General features: G+C 41.4%; 1 protein-coding gene across 7 annotated transcripts in view; it reads left to right on the top strand.

Annotated features, from left to right (window-relative positions):
• SPIRE1 (spire type actin nucleation factor 1) overlaps positions 1-24,211 on the top strand; it is a 205,677-nt gene that overhangs the window by 18,839 nt on the left and 162,627 nt on the right. For all 7 annotated transcript variants that reach the window (XM_038747213.1, XM_038747208.1, XM_038747207.1 and 4 more), the window contains exon 2: positions 11,622-11,656. In XM_038747213.1, coding sequence (XP_038603141.1) covers positions 11,622-11,656 — 35 coding nt within the window. The remainder of the gene's footprint in view (positions 1-11,621; positions 11,657-24,211) is intronic.

Here is a 24,211-nt window from a genome sequence, read left to right as displayed (position 1 = left end):
TCAGGTCAAGCTGTATGCACTTCTCCAGCATTCCACATAAGGTTTCCCCAGGGAGAACCAACCAACAGGGCTGTTTTGGGCAGTTCAGTTTCTAATTAACTTTGAACGAAACTGAGCATAGTAACTGGGGAAACAGTTCGGCCTCACGAACCACGAGGAGAAATGGAAATCAATTTCTATGGTCAAATCAGGATTTATTGAGAGGCAGATGTACACAGGACCCAGTATTAGATGCTGTGGGAAGTTACAAAACAGGAAAAAACCCTATTATGTAAGCTTACAATTAGAAACTAGTAGCAGGAATATAAAATTCAAGAGTAAAAAGTAGATATATGTGATGATGGAGTCTTCCACTGAGAACGATATATAAATCTTGTATATCCCTTGTATACATATCTTGTACGTATATCTTGTACATATTTATTCTATTTATTTTATTTGGTTTATATGTTTTGTTTTGTTGTCTATCTCCCCCTTCTAGACTGTGAGCCCGCTGTTGGGTAGGGACCGTCTCTATATGTTGCCAACTTGTACTTCCCAAGCGCTTAGTACAGTGCTCTGCACACAGTAAGTGCTCAATAAATACGATTGAATGAATGAATGAAATCTCAGTCCTGGGACGTCAGGGCTGAGAATCAGCCTAAAAGAATTGATTATAGTGGTAGTGGTTTGTGTAGTACCACTTGCATTCTCTCGTCTCATGTTCTCCCTCAGGGAGCTTGGAGAGCAACAACAAACAGGCAGATAGCACATCACAGAGTGCATGCAGAGGTTTTTATGTAGTGACCTATTTATCGTTGAAGTGACTATAGCGTAGAGCCAGTACCATACCACGTCACCTTGACCTGACAGGCAATTGGCTTGGTAGCCACTGCAGTCTTCACTGCTTTTGCTTCCTTGAGAAGCAGCATGGCCTAGTGGAAAGAGCGCTGGCTTGGGACTCAGAGGACCGCCCTTTCTCACCTGTTAAATGGGGATTAAACTCCTGTTCTCCCTCTTAGACTACAAGCCCCACGTGGAACAGGGATTGTGTCCAACCTGATTATTTTGTACCTACTACAGTGCTGAGCCCGTTGTTGGGTAGGGACTGTCTCTATATGTTGCCTTCCCAAGCGCTTAGTACAGTGCTCTGCACATGGTAAGCACTCAATAAATATGATTGAATGAATGAATAGTGCTTAAGAAATATGCTTATTATTCTTATCATCATCATTATTATTACTTTAACTGTTTCTTTAAGAATTTCTGCTAAATTTGCTCACCCTATGGAATGCCCTTGGTGGTTCCTCACTCCTAAAACTTCATCAGTGATGGCCTATCATGTCTGATTCCTTGGCTGGTACCTGGGGAGAATCCTAGGCAATGTGATCTATCAAATGGGAAACCAGTAATCACAGCTTTATTAATATGGCTGTTTAGTCAGTTGATTCTTGAGAACATGTCATCCTTTAAATGATAAATGTTGTTCTACTCTGGTAAGTGACAAGAAAGGTTATAGCGAAATATCGTTAGCATTTTAGAGGCACTTTGGAAATTTACAGGGTATCAGTAAATACCACTGATTGATTGAAAGGGAGGACAGTGAAGCAGCATGGCGTAGTGGATTAGAGCACAGGCCTGGGAGTCTGAAGGTCATGGGTTCTAATCCCACTCCACCACTTGTCTGCTGTGTGACCTTGGGCAAGTCACTTCACTTCTCTGGGTCTCAGTTCCCTCATCTGTTAAATGGGCCTTGAAACTGTGAGCCCCATGTGGGACAGGAACTGTGTCCAACCCAATCTGCTTGTATCCACCCCAGCACTTAGTACAGTGCCTGGCTCATAGTTAAGCGCTTAACAAATACCATTATTATTATCATTACTGATCTAGGAAAGCCTGGAGGAGGACAGGGTTTGGGTGGAAGATGAGGAGTTCTGTTTTGAATATGTTGTGAGGTGTTGGCTGGACATCCAAGTAGGGGTGTCCTGAAGGCAGGAGGAAATGCAAGACAGTAGACAAGGAGAAAGGCCAGGCTGGAGAGAGAAATTTTGGAAATCATTCATGAAGAGATGGTGGTTGAAGCCACAGGAGCGAATAAGTTCTCCAAGGGATGTAGATGGAGAATAGGAGGAGACTCAGAATTGAGCCTTGAAGGACTCCCAAGGTTTGAGGGTAGGAGGCAGTGGAGGAGCCCGAGAAAGAGAGTGAGAATGACTGGCCAGAGAGATAGGAGGAGAACCAGGAGAGAAAAATGTCATTGAAGCCAAGATTGGATAACGGTTCCAGGAAAAGGTGGCGGTCCGTGGTGTCAGAGGCAGCCGAGAGGTGGAGGAGGATAAGGATGAAGTACAGGCCATTGACTGGTGGTCATAGGTAAAGAAAATGGTCATAGGTAAACCTAGGGAGTTATTTAGCACTGAAGCCTTCAGTCAAGACTTTAAAAATCTGATACAGATTCTAACATTGAGTTTCTCTCAGGATTATCTGGTGGGGAGAAACATTGAAGAGAGATGAGCCTTGTTGTTCTGTATAATATGGAGAGGCTAATTGTATTGTATCTACTCCAGTGCTTGGTACATAAGAAACGCTTAACAAATACAACAGTTATTATTAGCAGTAATGGTATGGAGACTAGCAAAGTTGGGTTGTTGCTTTTTTCCAGTATTCTAGGTGAAGTGATTAGGGTTCATATTAGATTCATGGTTTTGTAGTAGCCATTATAGATTACAGAGGAAGAATCAGTGTGGCCTAGTGGATAGAACATGGGTCTCAAAGTCAGAGGACCTGGATTCTCATCCTAGTTACGCCACTTGTCTGTTGTGTGACCTTGGTTAAGTCACTTAACTTCTCTATGCCTCAGTTCCCTCACCTGCAAAATGGGGATTAAGCTCTCCATCACCTTACCTCCTTGTACCTCACCTACTTTCTGTCCTTCTGTAACCCAACCCTGTCACCCATTGCCTGGGGGTGGATTCATTCAGGAATTGGCATGGTGAGAGAGAGAGACTGGGGACAGAAAGGCTGAGTTTTATACAAAACTTATTCCACGAGGCAAATTGAATTGTTTGATTATTTTGGACGTGGTGTAGTGAACCTCCGTGTCGGGAGGAATATTATTATTTAATATTAGAGCTTCCCGATCGGCAGGAATATACTTATATGTTACTTGCGCATGACAAAGCACCTAGGTTCCACTGAGGAGGAATTCACTTGTGGTTTGTTCACATGTGCTGAGGCGGCTAGCTCCCACCCGTGAGCACTTTCCATTTGGGAGGAATCTCGTGCGTTATACACCTGTGGCGAAGGGCCTGGCCACTTCCCACTTGAGCACTTCCCACTTGAGATGAGTCCATTTATCCATTACCCAGCTGTGGCGAAGCACCTGGCTTCCAGCCCCACGAGCTTTCAGTGGGACGGGACACTCACCCATCCCATAGCTCCTCACTTGGTGCAGGCAGAGTGGGCATCTCGCGCTCTGGGCAAAGGTGAGCCACAGCCAGCTGCTGCACGTCTTCATCCACTGCTGAGAAGGCCAGAGGCCACAGGTATTTAGTACCTGTGCTCCTAGGCCATTCCAGCTTCCGGCCTCAGTTTATCCAATCTCCTCCCTCCAATATCCTCCTCCGTACCTAAGTTGATTGGCACGAGGGTGAGGGTCACCTTCTGTATTCCCGGCTTGGGCTGTCAATCTACCGGTTTTGGTTATGGAGGCGGTATCCCACCCGCACTTCTGAGTTGCCCCTTTCTGACTCAGGCAGTCACGAGAAAGCATTTGACCTTGAGATAGTGGGTACCCCGGGTTCACCTTGGGACAAACCCACACACCTCACTAATCTGGTGCTAGCCTTCTCACTGGGCCGTGATCTCGCCTGTCTCACTGCTGACCCGTGGCCCGCATCCTACCTCTGACCTGGAATGCCCGCCCTCCTCAAATCCACCAGACAATTAATCTCCCCCCCACTTCAAAGCCTTACTGAATGCACATGTCCTCCAAGAGGCCTTCCCTGACTAACCCCCATTTTTCCTCATCTCCCACTCCCTTCTGCGTCACCCTGACTCACTCCCTTTGCTCTTCCTCCCTTCCCGCCCCACAACACTTATGTATATAGCTATAATTCTTTTTATTTATACTAATACATTTTTACTCATATTGATGTCTGTCTCCCCTCCTCCCCCCAGTCTTTGAGTTCACCATGGGCAGGGACTGTCTTTCTTTGTTGCCGTATTGTACTTCCCAAGCGCTTAGTACAGTGCTCTGCACACAGTAAGCGCTCAATAAATACGATTGATTGATTGATGAATGTGGAACATGGCCAGTGTCCAACCTGATTAGTTTGTATCTACCCCAGGTCTTTTTTCATAGGGTTATTGACTCATTTTATGATTGTAAATAAAGCTCTTTGGAAGCATAAAACATTCTTTAAAAGGTGAATATTGTTTTATTATTGTGATAATATTGTGAGTGATAAGAAGGGTATTAGTGAAATAGGATTAGTGTTTTAGAGGCACTTCTCTGGAAATTTACATGACCTTTGAATCCAAATTTTTTTTATGGTATTTGTTAAGTGCTTACTATATGTCAGGCACTGTACTAAGCCCTGGGGTAAGATACAAGCTAATAAGGGTGGACACAGTCCATGTCCCATATGGGGCTTACAGTATTAATCCCCATTTTACAAGTGAGATAACTTGAGGCAGAGAGAATTGAGTGACTTTTCCAAGGTTACCCTGCAGACAAAATTAAAACAGAAAAGCCTGAAATGATTCTGACTCTCATGAAGTGCTCAGTAAAATCATTGGGAAGGAAGATGTGGGCTATTGGTGGCAGACTGGTCATGTGGATAAATCACTGTGTGGAATCCAAGTAATGGGTAGTGGTATTAACGTAGTTTATACCAGGCAACTTGATAGTAGTGCCTCTTGTAAATAAATTCATGTTCAGGTTTGGAAGTAATAGAATGGATTTAGTCATCGATGAATCTGTGCAAGTTAGGGATCTCTGTGGTAATGAGCTTCAGCTTTTGGGCTATAGTGGCTCTTTCTTGTAAGTGAATGGCAATCCTGCAGTTGATTGTGTGTTGGGGAAGGAAGGGTCAGGGGGTGGCACTGGAAGGAGGATGTGATGAATTCCCCTGAGACCTATTAGTAGGAGCAAATACTCCCTTGGCCCCAAACTTTTAAGAAAGTACAGTCTTTCTAGGCACTGCTGCTGACTCTCTTTTTTCTTCCATCAAGGCCTCCAGAATCTACATTTTATTCTTCTCTTCTGGTTCCAGTTGTCTAAATGTGGGGCAGAATGAGAAGTTGCTATTTCAAATAACAGTTGCAGCCAATTCTCAGGAAATATACCTGAGGAAATAATGGTGGCCCTTAGCTGGTAAATACCCTGTTTTGTTTTTTTGTGAATTAAATTGTCAATGGTGTTATTGATTTAATTTTCATAGATGCTTAGCTCTGGTTTCATTTAATGACAATAATATCTAAAGAACTCATTTTATTTTTATGGTTCTTGATTTATCACTTTAAGGGCTTCCTACTTGCAAAGCATTGTAGTAATAATGATGGCATTTGTTAAACACTTACTCTGTGCCAAGCACTGTTGTAATTGCTGGTTGGGGGGAATACAAGGTAATCAGGTTGTCCCACGTTGGGCTCACAGTCTTAATCCCCATTTTCCAGATGAGGTAATTGAGGCCCAGAGAAGTTAAGTGACTTACTCAAAGTCACACAGCTGACAAGTGGCAATGCTGGGATTAGAACCCATGGCCTCTGACTCCCAAGCCCATGCTCTTTCCACTGTCACGCAGGACAGGTACAAGGTAATAGAGAAACAGCGTGGTGCAGTGGAAAGCGCGCAGACTTGGGAGTCAGAGGTCGTGGGTTCTAATCCCGCCTCCGCCTCTTAGCTGCTGTGTGACTTTGGGCAAGTCATTGAACTTCTCTGTGCCTCAGTTCCCTCATCTGGAAAATGGTGATTAAGACTGTGAGCCCCTTGTGGAACAACCTGATTATTCATTCATTCATTCAATCGTATTTCTCCCCCTTCTAGACTGTGAGCCTGCTGTTGGGTAGGGACAGTCTCTATATGTTGCCAACTTGTACTTCCCAAGCACTTAGTACAGTGCTTTGCACACAGTAAGCTCTCAATCAATACGATTGAATGAATGAATGAATGAAAGGTAATTAGGCCAGACACAGTCCCTGTCCCATGTAGGGATCACAGACTAAGTAGGTGGGAGAACAGGTGTTTAATCCCCATTTTACATGTGAGGTACAGAGATGTTAAGTGACTTGCCCAAGGTCACATAGCAGGCAGGTGGCAGTGGCAGGTTAGAACCCAGATCCTCTGATACCCAAGGCCTGAGCTCTTTAAACTAGGCCATACTGTTTCTCTAGATTTGTATGTAACTTTAGAATCGATTTATCCAATTCTTTTATAACATGGGGGTTGTAGTGTTGCAAAATCCTGTCTTTTCTTCCTGCTGAAAGAGTCGCCTCCTCCGACACTGCATGTGTGCACATAAACTTTTTTTGGACACCACAGCATACTGTTGTCAAACAGGCTCGTGCTGTCAGATGAATGATTCCTAATTCTCTAAAAACATTCCAGTCAAAACACAATAATGGCAGCACCAAGTGCATATATACATATGCTGTATTCTTAGTAGGTTCCTGTGGCTAGCGATAGGTGAAGTTCTGTATTTCAGTTGGAAGTGTGGCTAGATTGTTACTAAGTGACTTGATCAGTAATTTATCTAGCTTTAAAAGATATCTTCAGCATGACTCCCAGTCCAGATCTGCTGTCTACTTGCCTGAAGATGTCCTGAGGAACCTGAATAAAATGTTACGTAAAGCAGCCCAACAAGGACAAACTACTACTAGCACAATCAAAAATATGAAACATCTATTGGTGTGGGTGGATTTGTATGTATGTGTGTGTGTGAGAGAGAGAAAGAGAGAGACACCATATAGAGATGTGTATCTCTTTCTAAGTATACATATTTGTCTATGGATCATCTTCCAAGAATGCAATACATTAGTCAGTAGCTTATTAACCATTGACACAGGTGAATGACTCGTATTATTATTTCCATTTTATGAATGGGGAAGTGGCATCACAGAGAAACTCAGTGACTGGGAATAGAGTCTAGGATTCTTAACCAATAAGGCACAGTGAAGTCTTTGCTGTACAGCAAGTGCAAGTCCATGTTAACTGTGTTGTGGAAGCAAGGTGCTGACACACATACATCCTGCTATGTGATGGCATGCTCATAAAAAGTCTTAAAAAAATAGCCTACAGTCAATTCCGTCACATGTGCATATCTCTTTCTTCTGCCATATTGTATCGGGTTCTATGCACACAGATGTGCATTGTTAAAAGAACTATCTCTAATTCTTCTGTCATAGTCTTTCCAAAATGTGCTGTGAAAACACATGTTTGAGGAGAGCAGACTGTAGTTGAAAATTTTCCAAGTAAAATAGGTTACAAAAACAAGGACAAATTCAGAGACTATGACTACTATAAATGGGGCAATCTTTGCTGACCAATTCTGATTGTATGTCATACGCCAGAGTTAGCTTTGTGTGAGCAAAGTAGGCGTTTGTGAGGAGTACGAGGTCAAGAGAGGTAGTAACAAGGAAAGTTGACCTGAGGTCCATGAGATTAGTTTCTTCTTAACTGCTTTGTTTCAGATGAGCAGTGAGAAGAGTTTTCCTGATGTTAAGGTTGTTTTTCATTTGTTAATCTCACTTGTTTTTGGCTTTCCGAACCCTAATTTTTGATTCTCCAAACTTCAAGATAAACCAATTTTCATGTCTAAAAGATATTGATTTAATAATTTTGCTTTTTTGGACTAAGAATTCTCGAAAGTTTTTTTCTTTTTTAAAAAATTCTTACTGTAGAGTAGCTGTCATGGAATTTTGACTTTTGCAATGATTGGGGTAGCCATTTTGTCCTTATATTTTTGTTCCTGAAATTAGGTATGAAGAAAATACATACATATGTACTCTTGGTACAGCAAGAGTGACTATTTTGAAGCAGTTTTTTTTTCCCTTGGAAAAAAATCCTTAAAATATTCGAGTTAAGAAATTTACCCATTATGTGAAATGGCATTTCATTCACCTGGTTAAATAGTTGAACATTAACAAGCTTCTTTAATGATTAAAAAACCCCTAATACATAAAGGGCAGTGTATTTCCATTTAAATCCATCACTTTGCAGATAATTGACTAGACAGTCTTTTGAAGAACTTATCAAAAAACAATGAAAGGAAAATTTCAAAAGTATCTAATGTTAAGGATTTAACTTCTGTCAATCATTTGTTGAGCCATGCTTAGAAGACAAGTAGGGAAATGCTGGCTGGGGTGAAGTCATTAGTGGTGAGGATTTTCTGCTTGGGAGCCACTAAGGTTTTCTGTGAAGTGGATAGAAAGGGGAGGTTAATGATGAGCCCTGCGGGTTCTGAGTACACACAGATGCAGGTGTGTAACATGAGGGTTATCCTGGGCACAAAGCATAGTGTAATGACATCATATGCACCATTTTGCAGAAGTCCATTTGAAGCCACTCAAACCCAGAGTGTTCCTTCAAGGGAGCACCCTGTCACCCCCTCCCCCCATACCTCCAGAACCATTGCATTATTAAAAATAATAGTTAAAAATTAATAAAAATAATATTGATAATGATAATAATGATGCTGTTTGTTAAGTGCTTACTGTGTGCCAAGCACTGTTCTAAGCACTGGCGGAGATATAAGTTAATCAGGTTGGACACAGTCTCTGTCCCACATGGGGCTCACACTCTTAATCCCCATTTTACAGATGAGGCATCTGAGGCCCAATGAAGTGAAGTGACTTGCCCAGGGTCCACACAACAGATGTGGCGGAGCTGGGATTAGATCGTGTTCCCCTCCCAAGTCCATTTGTACGTGGGTCCCATTTCTGAATTACATAAACTGGTAGCAGGAGGCATTCATTCATTCAGTTGTATTTATTGAGCACTTATTGTGTGCAGAGCACTGTACCAAGAGCTTGGAAAGTACAATTCAGCAACAAATAGAGAGGCAAGGCAGAGGATAGGCTGGATGCTTAAAAGAAAAATATTAGAAGTAAAGACATCTGGTGCCATATCTTAACTGGTTCGGGGACAGACCAGGTTAAAACTGGTCTGTTTGATATAAAACCGTCCTGACCCATCCTCTCAATCCAGATGGCTATTATGCTGGTCCAGGTACTTGTCAGGTCCTAGCTTGACTACTAAATCAGCTTCTTCACTAGTCTCCTTTTACCTCTAGTGTGTCCCCTCTCCAGTCCAGACACTCCACTCTGTGGATCATTTTTTCAGTGGTGCTCAGCAGTCATCTCCCCCATGCCTCAGAATCTGCCAGTGGTTACCCATTTGTCCTCATTAACTGGAAACCATCCATCATTGGTTTTATAGCACTCAGCAGCTCTTTCTCTCTCTTTCTCCCCACCACCACCTCAAGTTTATTTACTCCCTAAGCTTCATTCTTGTCTTTCTTGCCACCGACTTCTTGCTCATTCCCTCCCCTATTCCAGAAACTCCCTCCTTCTGAAAACCTCACAGGCCACATCCCTCCTCTAAGAGGGACAGAGACCGTGTTTTGTTCCCACCTGTTCATTTTCTCCCAGTGCTTAGTTCAGTGTTCTTCCGCAGTCAGTGCTTAGTATATACTACTCCTGTCATTACTGTTCTCCCTATCTCCAAGGCTCTTCTGAAATCCCATCTCCTCCAAGGGGCCTTCACTGGTTAATTTGTCATCTCCTCAGTTTAAACCCTCTCAATTGCCATTGAAGCCCTTCTGTGCCACCGAAGCATATAGAGTCACAACTTCCTAAAGCAGTTTTGTGCATGTCTTACACAGCCTATTACGTACAAATCCATGAATGTGCATATCATATACATACTTCTCTGAACCCTGGCTACCTCATCTGTAAAACGGGGATTGGAACTGTGAGCCCCTTGTGGGGCAGGGACTGTATCCAACCCGATTTGCTTGTACCCAAATATTACACTTAATACAGTGCCTGGCACATAGTAACTGCTTAGCAAATACCGTAATTATTATTTCCCACGTTCCTTCTCCCTCTCTAATTTTGTTTTAGGGTCCATCCCGCTTTCTAAATTGTTAACTCCTCGAGGGCAAGGTTCCTGTCTACTAATTCTGTGAGACGCTTGTTAGGTAGCTCTTGTGGTTTTGGTAGGGGCTGGGATGAGAAATCAGAGGAGGCTAAGACAAGGTTATAGTTAGGTTTTGACATGGCCTAGGCCTGAATTTGACTCTGTGAAATGTGGCTAGAGGCAGAAAATGCCTTGCCAGACTCTGCCTACTGGTTTTTCCTGTGCATCCTCTTGGCTCTATTCTCTCTCCCACTTTCCCTGGCTCCCCCCTCAAACTTTCCCTCGGAAGTGCCAGGGCTCGTGGGAGTTTTGTCAGTAGGTAATGTGGGGCAGGGGAGGATATATCGGGAGAAAATTCTGTAGGAGGGAGGCATACAGAGCCTGATGCTGTTTGGGAGAAAAACATTCCTTGCCCATTCAAAGACCCAACCTGGACTGTGACATTATGAGAGTTGTGCTGCGTGGTGGTTTTAATCTAAGACCTCACAAGGTGTTTTTAGTATTTAATTATAATCTGACACCTACAATAAATTAAATTCTTAAACTAAATACGGAAATTTAAATGGGGGTGGGGGGAGTAGTCTGCCTTTATAAAAATGAATGAACTATAACTAGAGGATCTTTCTAACTTTGAGTATGGTTGTTTAATGTGCTTTACTGCTTCCATTGATATATGAAAAAGATACTTTTAATAGCAGTAGTAATAATAATAGCGTTTATTGAACCCCACTGGATGCAGTGTTATGGAAAAAAAGAGCGACACTCCAAGTAAAAATGCAGTTGTGATGTACAAAGCGTATTTTTTAATAAGGGCTTAATATAAGGCTTATTCTTTAGGAAGTGTATTTTTTCAGTCGTGGCTTAATATAAGTCTTATTCTTCCCAGAACAATTATTAATTATTCCTTTAAAAGTGAGCCCACAATTTTTCCAAGTTGCTAGAAATGCACATGTGGTGTTGTTAGTTTCATTAAGTCACAGGATTGGAGAAAGGGCTGTGGTCAAGATTACTACTTAGTTCTCCATTATCTTTAGGTGGATGGATGTTTGGCGCCTTATTTTTATTTTTACTATGCTTTGCAAAAAAACAAAGGAGAATTCTTTGATCAAATTTACTATATGAAGTAAATTATCCTCTTTCTGAAATTTAGTGAAGATGCATATATCTGTATTAATTCCCAAATTCCCAGTAGGCACTTTAAAAGTTAGTCAGTTCTTAGCATTTGATTTTTATCTGGGTTTGGTTTTTAATATTGTAATCACAAGTAGAATAATTTCAATTTGAGTAAATTTTAGTTTACCATATTCCTTGCCTTTGCATTTACATTTCTGTTACTGATTTATTGAATTTAACAATTCCTAATTTTTTGTCTATTTAGCACTTGGCTCACAGTGGATTCTAAGATGTGATTATTACATATAAATCACAGTGACATTTACCTAGTTGCAGTGCAGTTGATGTTTTGACAGTCAATGTGTTCTTTTTTTTTTTTTTTTTACAGGTAAACTGGAGTATTCACAATGTACAGAATTGGAGGTAAGCTATGTATCTTACTAATTAGAAAAGAAAGATATCAATTCAGGTTTTTGTTTAATTTAATGTTAATATTGCAGATTATTTTCTATAATTATGTTTCCTATCTATTTTATCTTGTGTTGGTGGGTGAGGAAAAGCGTGCAGGAAGTATTACAGATTGTTTTCTATAATTATGTTTCCCTTCTGTTTTATCTTGTATTGGTGTATGAGGAAAAGCATTTGGGAAATTGTTATACCCCAGCTGTTTTTACATGTCAACATTAATTAAGGACATGAATCAAGGAACACTTGTCTAATTGTTAGGAGTGAATGTTAAGGTTGACTAGGCACTCTCCCCTTAATTCTGTTTATTGTATTTGCATACAGTCCAGTGAAAGCAGAGTATTGAGAGAAGGCATCAGACACACAAATAGATATGACAGACAGGTAACTTAATCTAGCCATAGACTAGTTCAGTTTGTAAACTTTTAGTTTTGAGTATTAATAATATAGCCAGAATTTTAAACTTTATTCAGAGATATCTCTGTGGTGGCTGGCATTCTCGACTTGCTAGCAAGATCTCATTCCTTGCAGTAGCCCCTCTTAACTGAATTAGATCACTTTGTCTGTGAAGATAGCTAATGTGCTTGTGAAGAGAAGTGGGCCAAGAAGCATACCAGTCTTAGTACCTCCATAATAAAATTCTTCTAAAAGAGCACTTTATTATTTGTCATACGTAGGCACAGCCTTAGAGTTAAAACTAAGCATTATATTGTTTTTTTTAGAGACCAGTAGGGTGTTAACATTTTTAGAACAAGAATGCAGTAACCGTGCATTTCGTGTGTGTGCTTTGTTTTAGTTCTGCAGATATGTTACTTCCGTATTTTGTTTTCCAGAGTTGAACTAAAATCTTGAGTTTTGAGTTGAACTAAAAAAAAAAAAGGGAGCAGTGTTGCCTATTGGATAGAGCATGAGTCTGGGACTCAAAATGACCATGGTTCTAATCCCAGCTCTGCCGCTTTTCTGCTGTGTGACCATGGTCAAGTCATTGAACTTCTCTGTGCCTGTTACCTCATACATAAAATGGAGATTGACTGTAAACTCCATGTGGGAAATGGACTGTGTCCAACCTAATTAGCTTTTATCTACCCCAGCACTTAGTTCAGTTCCTGGCATAGTAAGCATTTAACAAATACCATTAAAGAAACACACACACACCTATTTTGCTGGTACCTAGACTAAATTTAAGCATTCCAAATGCTCCAGAAGTTAAGTTTCTAATGTTTGTGGATATTGGGATAGAGTTTATTTAATTTCAGATGTGTTAAAATATTTAAAACACTGTGTTTTCCAAGGGGTTATATTGTCTTACCTCAAAAGCAAGATGATCCTGGATAAAATTGGATACTTAAGAATGGAAAGTCATCAATCCTCCGTTTACTTCTGATCTTATCTCTGTCTTCCTTGCTCCTGCATGTGTCCCCTCCACTCCCTACAAGTAACAAAACTGTCAGAGAGGCCTGCTTCCCAGGTTTCTTGCTAAGATTATTATTTACTATTTAACATGGCATAGTGAATGGAGCACGGGCCTGGGAATCCCCGTCCCACATCAGGCTCACAGTCTTCTTCTCCATTTTACATATGAGGTAACTGAGGCACAGAGAAGGGAAGTGACTTGCCCAAGGTCACACAGCATAAAAGTGACGGAATCGGAAATAGAACCCATGATATTCTGACTCCCAGGACCAAGCTCTATCCACTATGCCATGCTTCTCCCTATAATTGTGGTATCTGTTAAGCGCTTACTATGTACCAAGCACTGTACTAAAGGCTGGGGAGGATACAACCAAATCGGGTTGGACACAGTCCCTGTCCCACGTGGGGCTCACCATCTCAATCCCAATTTTACAGCTGAGGGAAGAGAAGGGACTTGTCTGTTGTGTGTGACCTTGGGCAAGTCACTTCACTTCTCTGTGCCTCAGTTACCTCTTATGTAAAATGGAGAAGAAGACTGTGAGCCCGATGTGGGACAGGGACTTTGTCCAACCTGATTTGCTTTTATCTACCTCAGCGCTTAGTACAGTGTCTGGCAGATAGTAAGCCCTTAACAAATACCATAATTATTAATTATTATTCTGTTTTCATAGATACATCTGTGTAGTCTATATTATTGGCATTTATAAGGGTCTTTAGGAGCATAACACCTCAATGTTTCTAAGATGGAGTATTTTTTTCATCTGCCCTTTTTTTACTGTGAGGTAGGAAGGTAAGAGGCAACTTAGATCTGAGTCACTGGTTACTATCATAATTTGACATGTACTAAAACAGAATTTTTCCCCATGACACAAGGTTCTTTCTTGAAACTAATGTATTATAGAAGAACTGACTCTGTTTTTAAATAAAAGAATGTCTCCAGTTTCAGCAGTTCTAAATTTCATAAAATAAATTGATTTTTACTAATCCCAAGAACAGATTATATTTAGATTAAAAGAAGATTTTTAGCGATCGAAGGAAAACAAACAGGACTATTTCTAGTTTGCCTTATTTAAGGGAAGAGGAGCCGAGTAAGGAACCCTAGGGACTGTTAGTTGATAAGAAGCAACTCTGATCTTTTTCCTACAAAATTTAGATAGAACTGAACAAATTATTTGATCATGCTAAATTTTTCTTGAATATAATAGAGGATATTAGGAGGCAAAGAGGCATCAACTCTTGGGAAATTGAAACCCACAGAGGTTTTATCATTTGTAGCAATCTGGGAGAGAAGATTTTTACCAACCTGTAATCAGCACACAATGGCAGATGAACCTGTTTCTATCTAGTGATGCTGTGTTGCTTTTTTGGCTAAGGACAGAAGTTCCGTAGGCAGATGTTTGCTGTTTTTACGATAAGCATTTCCTGTGCATGTTGATATCTTTGTCTAAACCCACACCCAGAAAAGTTCTGATGAGTGTAATGTTTTGGTGAAGGAGTCAACTGTTGAGCCATTTTAGAAGCCATTGTCCACCAGAACCTGTGAGCATTCCCAAAATACAGAGAAGTGAAATCGAAGGGCTTGTTTCATAACTGTTTAGAATCAACTGCGTTATTTGGGGAAAAAAGAGAATATTTTGAGGAGGACGACTTTTTGGCAACAACCTCTTTGGGGGATAGATGTCTCAGTGCTCCAGTTAGCTATTGACTGACCTCACTGTCATTCTTTTCCTTTTATCATCTGCAATAGATTGAAACATTTTTTTCCAGCAGGTAAGCAGAGAAGTAGCGTGGTTCAATGGAAAGAGCCTGGGCTTTGGAATCAGAGGTCATGGGTTCAAATCCCGGCTCTACCAATTGTCAGCTGTGTGACTTTGGGCAAGTCACTTAACTTCTCTGTGTCTCAGTTCCCTCATCTGTGAGCCCCACATGGGACAACCTGACCTGATCACCCTGTATCCCCCAAGCACTTAGAACAGTGCTTTGCACATAGTAAGCACTTAACAAATGCCATTATTATTATTATAAACAATTTAGGTTATTAGTAATAATAATAGTGTTTAAGCACTTAAGTGCTAAGCACTCTTCTGTCAATCAGTCCTATTTATGGAGTGCTTACTGTGTGCAGAGCACTGTACTAAGTGCTGGGGAGAGGACAATACAACAGAGTTGGTAGACACATTCCCTGCCCACAGTGAGAAACAGAAAGGGGCACTGTGATGTATGGGATAGAGCACGGGCCTGAGAGTGAGAAGGACCTGGGTTCTAACCCCGGCTGTGCCACTTGTCTGCTTTGTGACCATGGGCGAGTCACTTCACTTCTCTGGGCCTCAGTTCCCTGATCTGAAAAATGGGGATTTTAAGACAGAGCCTAATGTGAGACATGGACTGTGTCCAAGCTTGTATCCACCCCAGTGCTTAGTACGGTGCCTGGCACCCTAGTAAGCGATTAACAAATACCATTAAAAAAAACCAAGCATACAGTCTAGAGGGAGACATGAACATTAATATAAATAAATTGTGGATATGTACATAAATGCTGTGGGGCTAAAGGGGGGAGGATAAAGGGTGCAAATCCAAGTGCAAGTGGGAGAAGAGGAAATGAGGGCTTAATTGGGGAAGGCCATTAGATGCTGGGGTAGATACAAGATAATCAGGTTAGCCACAGTCTTTGTCTCAAGTGAGGCTCAGGGGCAGCAGTGGGGGTGGTGGAAATCAATTTCGAATTATATTTATTAGATATAATATCAGATCATACATCTGACCCACCAGTACAATTTTTGATATGTTTTGTTTTTCGGAATAAGAAAACTTTGAGGCATTTTATTCTTAAGGAATTAAAAAATGGCCTCTAAGTGTACCCCCATGAATCCAAATCATTTTTTTAATTGTACGTAAGTGATTACTAATAATGATGATTGTGGTATTTGTTAAGCGCTTACTATGTGGCAGGCACTGTACCAAGCACTAGGGTGAATATAAGCAAATTGGGTTGGACACAGCCCCTCTCCCATGTGGGGCTCACAGTCTCCATCCCCATTTTACCGTTAGGGAACTGAGGCCCAGAGAAGTCAGGTGACCTGTCGAAGGTCACAGCAGACATGTGGCTGAGCCAGGATTAGATCTGGGCCATGCTGCTTCCCATGGAAAGAGGTTACAAATTTCAAAGAATTAATGGTATAACATTTTCTGAGCCTGCCGCCCTAAGAAAAATCTCGCAGGCTTTCGTATTGATCAGATGATCTCTTCACCAGTCTCCTTGCCCATGCTGCTTCCCCAATTTGAGTGGGCATTTGCCTGGAAAAGGGATAGTGTATTTTTAACTGGAGAGAAAGGAAGAGAATCTAGGGCTTTACTTGGCTGTTCAATTATGAAAAAATTAAAAATTGGATTGATTTGACCCAGAAGTTACTGAGGATATTTGCAGAGTGTCCTAGTTACAAGAGAGCTAAGTGTTTTCAAATCTCTCATACCTGTGATAGGAAGTCATTTTAAGTGTTATGTTTTCCAGCTGGCAAAATACTTTTCTCTGGTGCATAGAAACTCTTCTGGCCTTAAACCTCTCCTCCTACCTCTGGCTCTGAAATCTCTCACAAAGCTCAGGAGTTTTTTCAAGTCTGCTCCAGGTCTCTTCCTCCCTGACCCCTTTCTCCCTCTCTCCCTCTCTGTTTCTCTCTCTGTTTTTCCCCGCTCCCTCCCTCCCACTGTACTCTCTCCTTTTTGAGTGATCTGGCTGGAGGGGCAAAAATATGAAAACCACTAGCTTAGAACCTTGATTTAACATCTAGGAACTTAGCAATTAAATGAGAAAAATTACATCTAGGAACTTAGCAATTAAATGAGAAAAATCACATACTGTGCTTAGTACAGTACTCTGCACACAGTAAGCGCTCAATAAATACGATTTAACATACTGTTTTAGCTACCACCTGTTCTCAGGTTAATTTTTTTTTTACTGATAGTGATTTATATCAGCCTGCTATAGGTATGCATTTCACATCAGACTAACATGAAACCTTTTTTCCTTCAATAACTCTTGACAATAAAGAATTAGCTAAGGCACACACACCATTATGGGGAAACTTAAATCATAGCTTTTTATGCTTCTCAGCAACTGACAAGGCCCATTTCATTTAGGAGCAGATACAAGCCACCTTTGCACTTTTAGAGTGTTGGGAAGGTTGTGGCAATTCTTGTTTTTTTTATGGTATTAAGTGCTTACTATCTGACAGGCACTGTAGCAAGTGCTGGGGTAGATACAAGGTTGTCGGGTGGGACACAGTCCCTGTCCCTCATGGGGTTTACGGTCTCAATCCCCATTTTTCAGATGAGGGAACTGAGGCATGGAGAAGTTAAGTGACTTGCCCAAGGGCACACAGAAGACAAGCAGCGCAGCTGGGATGAGGACCCAGGTCCCTCTAACTCCCAGGCCCATGCTCTATCCACTAGGCCATGCTGCTTCTTACTGAAGATTATTTGCCCTGACCTAGGAAGGCAGCAAGAGACTACCACCTCCCAATCTTGATCAGCCTTCAGATTGTGCTGTTGGTATTTTTAAAATTTTAGAATTTTAGCCCGTTGTCCTTGTTTTGGTTTATATACATTCTTTTATGTGCCATTTAGAGTGGGAGCCCCTTGGGGGCAGGGGAGCCTATTTTTATTGGTTTTTTTTCTTCATCAAATCACCTCTAAGCGTGATACAGTATTCTGCACCCTGATTGCTGAATAAATATTGGGACTGGTAAATGGTAACAATAACTGCCTGCTTGAACTTCTGTTTTCTTTTTGACTTGCAGTCAGTCACATTTATTGAGCACTTATGGTGTGCGGACCATAGCGCTAAGCGCTTGGGAGAGTACACTATAGCAGACATATTCCCTGCTCACAACAACCTAGAGGGAGAGACAGACATTAATATCAATAAATAAAATGACAGATATGTACATAAGTGCTGTAGGGCTGGGAGGGGGGATGAGTAAAGGGTGCAAGTCAGGGTGATGCAGAAAGGAGTGGGAATACGTAACCCATCCTCCATCCTGTAGCTCAGGTTAATGTGCCCAGGATATATATTAGGCAATCTTGTTTTCAGCTGGTTCCCCCAGGGCCTCCACCCTTCAGGGGGCATGGGAGGAGACGGGAGGGCAGGTACCCGGCTGACATCAGATTGTATCATATGACTGGGAGATGTCAATCATAGGGGACATGGCACCATGTTCTTAATAGTAATAATAATGATGGCATTTATTAAGTGCTTACTATGTGCAAAGCACGTTCTAAGTGCTGGGGAGTTTACAAGGTGATCAGGTTGTCCCACGTGGGGCTCACAGTCTTAATCCCCATTTTACAAATGAGGGAACTGAGGCACAGAGAAGTTAAGTGACTTGCCCAGAGTCACACAGCTGACAAGTGGTGGAGCCAGGATTTGAACCGATGACCTCTGACTCCAAAGCCCGTACTCTTTCCACTGAGCCACGCTGCTCCCCCCAGCCCTAAAGCAGTTATGTACATATCTGTCATTTTATTTATCCCTTTGCTCTTCCCCCCTCCCAGACCCAAAGCACTTATGTACATACCTGTCATTTTATCTATTTATATTGATGTTTGTCTCCCCAGCTGTAGACTGTGAGCTCGCTGTGGGCAGGGAATGCCACTCTTTATTGTTGTATTGAACTTTCCCAAGAGCTTTGTATGGTGCTCTGCACACAGTAAGCACTCAATAAATACGATTGAATGAATGAATGATTCAACCCCTCTACTAGGGCTGTAGATTTGATAGGATGCGCAGCTCATTCCTAATCCAAAGTGCCTCTTATGCAAATCACCTCCCTGACCCGCATTACACCGTACCCTGCCAAGCTCCACAGCTGGGAAATGGTGTCTTTAGTCAGAGGGACTTAGGAGGGGAAATCTCTGCGTCTGGAGTAAGTTTAGGGTCTCCTGGGACAAACTGGCCAGGTTTATGTGTTCCCTGGCATGCCTGGTATAACACTAGTGGCATCGCAAACATCTCCTGCTCTGGTATCAGTGACAGCCATTAGTGGCCACTCTGGCCCAGATTGCTGAATTTCTCTGGCTTCCTCCTTTTTGCCTCATTAGGCTGTTCTGATTATTTCTATACTTGGCCCTTCTTCTGTCAGGTCATGCTTAGTTAATGTTATTTTTCTTCCCTTTTCAACATTCTTGCTTTCAATTGCAAAAGTCCATATAAACCTAACCAACCTAACCACATTTAGCTTGGTGCCAATCTGACCTGGAACTTCAAGTTCAAGATTTATGTAATTCATAGGCCCAGGCTGGGCAATGCAATGCTCTGCCTCAGAGTTGAAAGTGCTATCTTGCTTTGATTTCTTCCAAAACACCTTCTCTGCACCTTACTGCCTCACCCCATGCACTTTTACTTTTTAGTAAAAGGGATGAGGAGATCAACTGTTTTAGTTATCTAATTCCTGGGCTTGTGTGATCACTGATGCAAAGCAAATTTTAATAATAAGAGATAAGAATGAGCATTCCAATCAGAATCCTGCCTCATTTTTAGTAGACCTGATCTCTGCTCAACATGAAATATGTTGGATTGTAATAATAATAATTTTGGCGTTTAAGTGTTTACATTATGCCATGCTCTGAATGAAACACTGGAGTAGATACAGGATAATTAGATCAGACACAGTCTCTGTCCCACATGGGATTGATAGTATAAGGGAGAGGTAGAACAGGTTTTGAATCCCCATTTTACAAATGAGTAAACTGAGGCCCAGAGAAGATAAGTGACTTGCCCAAGGTCACACATCAGGCAAGTGATGGAGCTGGGATTTTTTTTTTAATTTTACATTATGGTATTTTTTTTTAAGCATCTATTACGTGCCGGACACTGTATTAACTACTGTGGTAGCTACAAGCGAATCAAGTTGGACACAGTCCCTGTCCCACATGGGGCTCACAGTCCTAATTCCCATTTTCCAGAGGAGGTAACTGAGGCACAGAGAAATGAAGTGACTTGCATAAATTCATAAAAGCAGACAAGTGCCAGAGCTGGAATTAGAACCCAGGTCCTTCTGACAAACAGGCCTGTGCGCTATCCGTTAGTCAATACTGCTTCAAGACAATGCAGAAACCTCAGCCTCTAAAAAGAAAACTAATCGAAGGGCCCCATCAAATTTAAGGGGGGAGGGGTTGGCATAGTAGTGATGATGGAGGGAGGTTGTGATGTGGAGTAGCAGGAGAAGTGACTAGGGAGAGGTGATATAGAGCCACGCTGGGTGGTCTTGGGGGTGGGGGAAGCGTCACATACTCCTCCTTGAAGTTTTCTCTGGCCAATTCTATGTATACAATTTATGTCTGCCTGTCTCTCCCTTTAGATTGTAAGACCCCAGGGAGCAGTGGCTGGCTTAGATTTTTATTGAATTCTCTCAACTGCCTCGTACATGTATGTGTATAGATAATTTATCCATCCTTTTGGTTCCAAACATTGCTTTCAGTGTTTAGCCTGTATCCATCAGGATGGGGATTTTTGAGAGAGAATATCTTCTATCCAAGCAAACTATCAGGCACATAAACACTATTGAATGAACAAATGACTCTTTCCTTGGCTGTTCTGGCTCTGGATATAAAGTAGCCAGAAATGCCTAACAAACCAGCTCTACATTAATATATAGATTTTGGCATTCCTCACTGGCATGTTGTGTATAGTGTTTAATGTCAATAGTAAACTAAATGAGGGCTAAACTAGATGAGAAACAGCATGACCTAGTGGAAGGAGCACAGGCCGGGGAGCCAGTGGACCTAGGTTCCAGCTCTGCCACTTGTCTGCTGGGTGTCCTTGGCAATTCACTTAACTTCTCTGTGCTTGTTACCTCATTTGTCAAATGGGGATTAAAACTGTAAGCCCTATGTGGCACAGGAGCTGTGCTCAACCTGATTATCTTGTATCTACCCCAGTGCTTGGCATATTGTACAGCGCCTGGCACATTGTAAATGTTTAACAAATTCCATTTTTTTAAAAAAGAGGGCTCGGATTGGATCAAATCTGGATAGTCATTCAGTCATATTTATTGAGCACTTACTGTGTACAGAGCATGGTACTAAGTGCTTGGGAGAGTATAATATAATAGAATTGGTAGAAATGTTCCCTGCCCACAAAAAGCTTACAGTCTAGAAGGGGAGAAAGACATGAATATAAATTGTGGATACATACACACAATTTACGTGGGGCTGAGGGTGGGGTGAATAAAGGGTATGAAGCAAAGTGCAAGGGGGATGCAGAAGGGAGAGGGAATAGGGGAAATTAGGGCTTAATCAGGGAAGGTCTCTTGGAGATATGATTTTTAATAAGGCTTTGAAGGTGGGGGGAGTGGTAGTCTGTCGGATACGAAATAGGGAGTTTTGAGATGGAGGCAGGATGTGGGCGAGGGGTCAGCAGTGAAATAGGTGATATTGGGGTATAATAAATAGGTTGACGTTAGAGGAACCAAGTGAATGTGCTGGGTTGGAGTAGAAACTCAGTGAGGTAAAATAGTGCTTTAATGAGTTTATGGTTGATATGGAGGTGGATGGGCAATCATTGGAGGTTTTTGAAGACTGTGGGAAAATGGCCCAAAAGACGTTTTAGAAAAACAGATAAGTAACAGGGCCTAGTTGATAGAAAACGGGCCTGGGATTCAGAAGGATCTGGATTCGAATCCCAGCTTCACCACATTTGCTGTGTGACCTCAGACAAATCACTTAACATCTCTGTGCCTGTTAATAATAATGATGATGATGGTATTTCTTGAGCGCTTACTATCATCATCATCATCAATTGTATTTATTGAGCGCTTACTGTGTGCAGAGCACTGTACTAAGCGCTTGGGAAGTACAAATTTGCAATATATAGAGACAGGCCCTACCCAACAGTGGGCTCACAGTCTAAAAGGGGGAGACAAAACCAAACATACTAACAAAATAAAATAGAATAGATATGTACAAGTAAAATAAATAAATAGAGTAATAAATATGTACAAACATATATACATATATACAGGTGCTGTGGGGAAGGGAAGGAAGTAAGATGGGGGGATGGAGGGGGGATGAGGGGGAGAGGAAACTATGTGCAAAGCACTGTTCTAAGCGCTGGGGGGATACAGGGTGATCAGGTTGTCCCACGTGGGGCTCACAGTCTTAATCGCCATTTTACAGATGAGGGAACTGAGGCACAGAGAAGTTAAGTGACTTGCCCAAAGTCACACAGCTGACAGTTGGTGGAGCTGGGATTTGAACCCATGACCTCTGACTCCAAAGCCCATGCTCTTTCCACTGAGCCACACTGCTGTTAATGCATCTGTAAAATGGGGATTAAGCCTGTGAGCCCCATGTGGAATATGTACTGTGTCCAATCTGACTAGCTTCTCTCTACCTTAGCATTTAATAAAGTGCTTGGCATGTAGTAAGCGCTTGACAAATACTATAAAAAAAAATGAATAAAATGATCCAGGCAGAAGAGTTAAATATATTAACATTGTGAGAGAACATTACCATGTTGGTACAGGAGTAAAATTGTTTCTAGAATGTCTATTTGAATTTTATGCCATTTGATTTGCAATTTTTGTAGCAATTTGAAGCAGCAGTCACTTGGGGGGGGGGGGGGGGGGGTATGGGGGAAGCCGGGGGAGTGCTCTGCCGCCCAGCCTTTACTCTAAAAGAACTGCCTCATTTCTAATGACCGCTTACGGGTTGACAATTTCCCATCTATAGCTGGGACATTTCCCCACATTTTGTGTCAGTTTGTCCATAAAACATTACAATTCTGCTGCTCGACCTGCTTGAAGTTGTCCCTTTCAGCACCCCAATTGTCACTTGCTTAATTGTCCACACTGCACTCCAGAGTTGTGTTTTTACCAGACCTACAGTTAAGCCGTTATTCTAATGCTTAAGTATCATTTCTATAAAGTCCTTAAAATCTGTTAACTTTGGGCACAGAAAGAGCGGGGCTGCATTTATTCGGTTTGGTAACTCTAGAAGCAAACCTGCACAGCCATTTTGAATCCTATCAGAGTTATCGTAATAAACTAAGAAAAACATTTTTTTCACACACAGGAAGCAGACAGGCCTTCAAAATGATGAGTTTTGGTTAAGCAAGGAGCCACTGATGAGAAAGTCAAGAAAAACTTGAAGCATTGCATCAGCTTTCTGAGCCTTTTTTCCCCAAGACTAGCTTGAGCTCTCTTCAGTTCAAAGGATTCATGGATAGTTTATAGCTCTGGAGTCATCCCAATACATTCCAACATCTTAAAATAACCTTTATAGGATTTTTCTTTTATAATACTTTGGTAGGACATGCAATTTTGCCCCACTTTCTCCTGTCAGGGTGTGTCACAGGACTCTGGTTTGTAATTTATATTTTAGAATGAGTAATCTAAACTTGTATTTGCCTCTAAAGAAATACAGTTAAAAATATAATTTCACTATATTTTTTTCCATTTTATAAAATTTCACCAAATGCTAGTATTTATACAGTTTTTTGAGTTGAGAACTTTGGGGGAATTAGGCATATTGTATTAAAAAGTACTTGTCTTTATTCCAAGCTGATGGAACAGCTTTAAACTGAGTTTGGAAGAGTGTTTTTCTTTCAATTCCCATTGTCATCTGTTTTTGTTTTCAGGTCTCAGAATTTCATTATGCTTCCATCTTCTATTAACCAGGACTAATTAATTCAGCACCCAGAATAACTTGCCCTTCGTAAGGAAAGGAGGTTACATAAATAACTAGTTGTATCTACAATTGTTTTAATGGGATGTTAAAGCTTGGGGTGAAGTAATTTTAATGCTTTGAAATTTTATTAGTTTAAAATGTGTAAGAATGGGAGCTGGAGTGGTAAAAGTTAAACTTTCCTAAGGAAAAATGTCCATAAATCAGGGGATGATACCCATCTTGGAAGGAAGTATTTTAATTCTTTCACGACTGCTGGTTCATTCATTTTTCCTGCGTTCTTTCTGCCCAGATTTCAACGTGTATGGATTTTTTTTAATTTATAAAAATTCATATATGGGGATAGTACAGAAATACATACGAGTCTTAGCTTACCTCTGCCCTGGGGTAACTCTAAAGAGAGTTCATTAATTACCCCTGTAG

The sequence above is a fragment of the Tachyglossus aculeatus genome, chromosome 5 (genome assembly GCF_015852505.1).
Source record: "Tachyglossus aculeatus isolate mTacAcu1 chromosome 5, mTacAcu1.pri, whole genome shotgun sequence".
Lineage (NCBI taxonomy): Eukaryota > Metazoa > Chordata > Mammalia > Monotremata > Tachyglossidae > Tachyglossus > Tachyglossus aculeatus.
The sequence above is the reverse complement of the archived record's forward strand: the minus strand, read 5'-3'. Positions and strand labels throughout refer to the sequence as shown.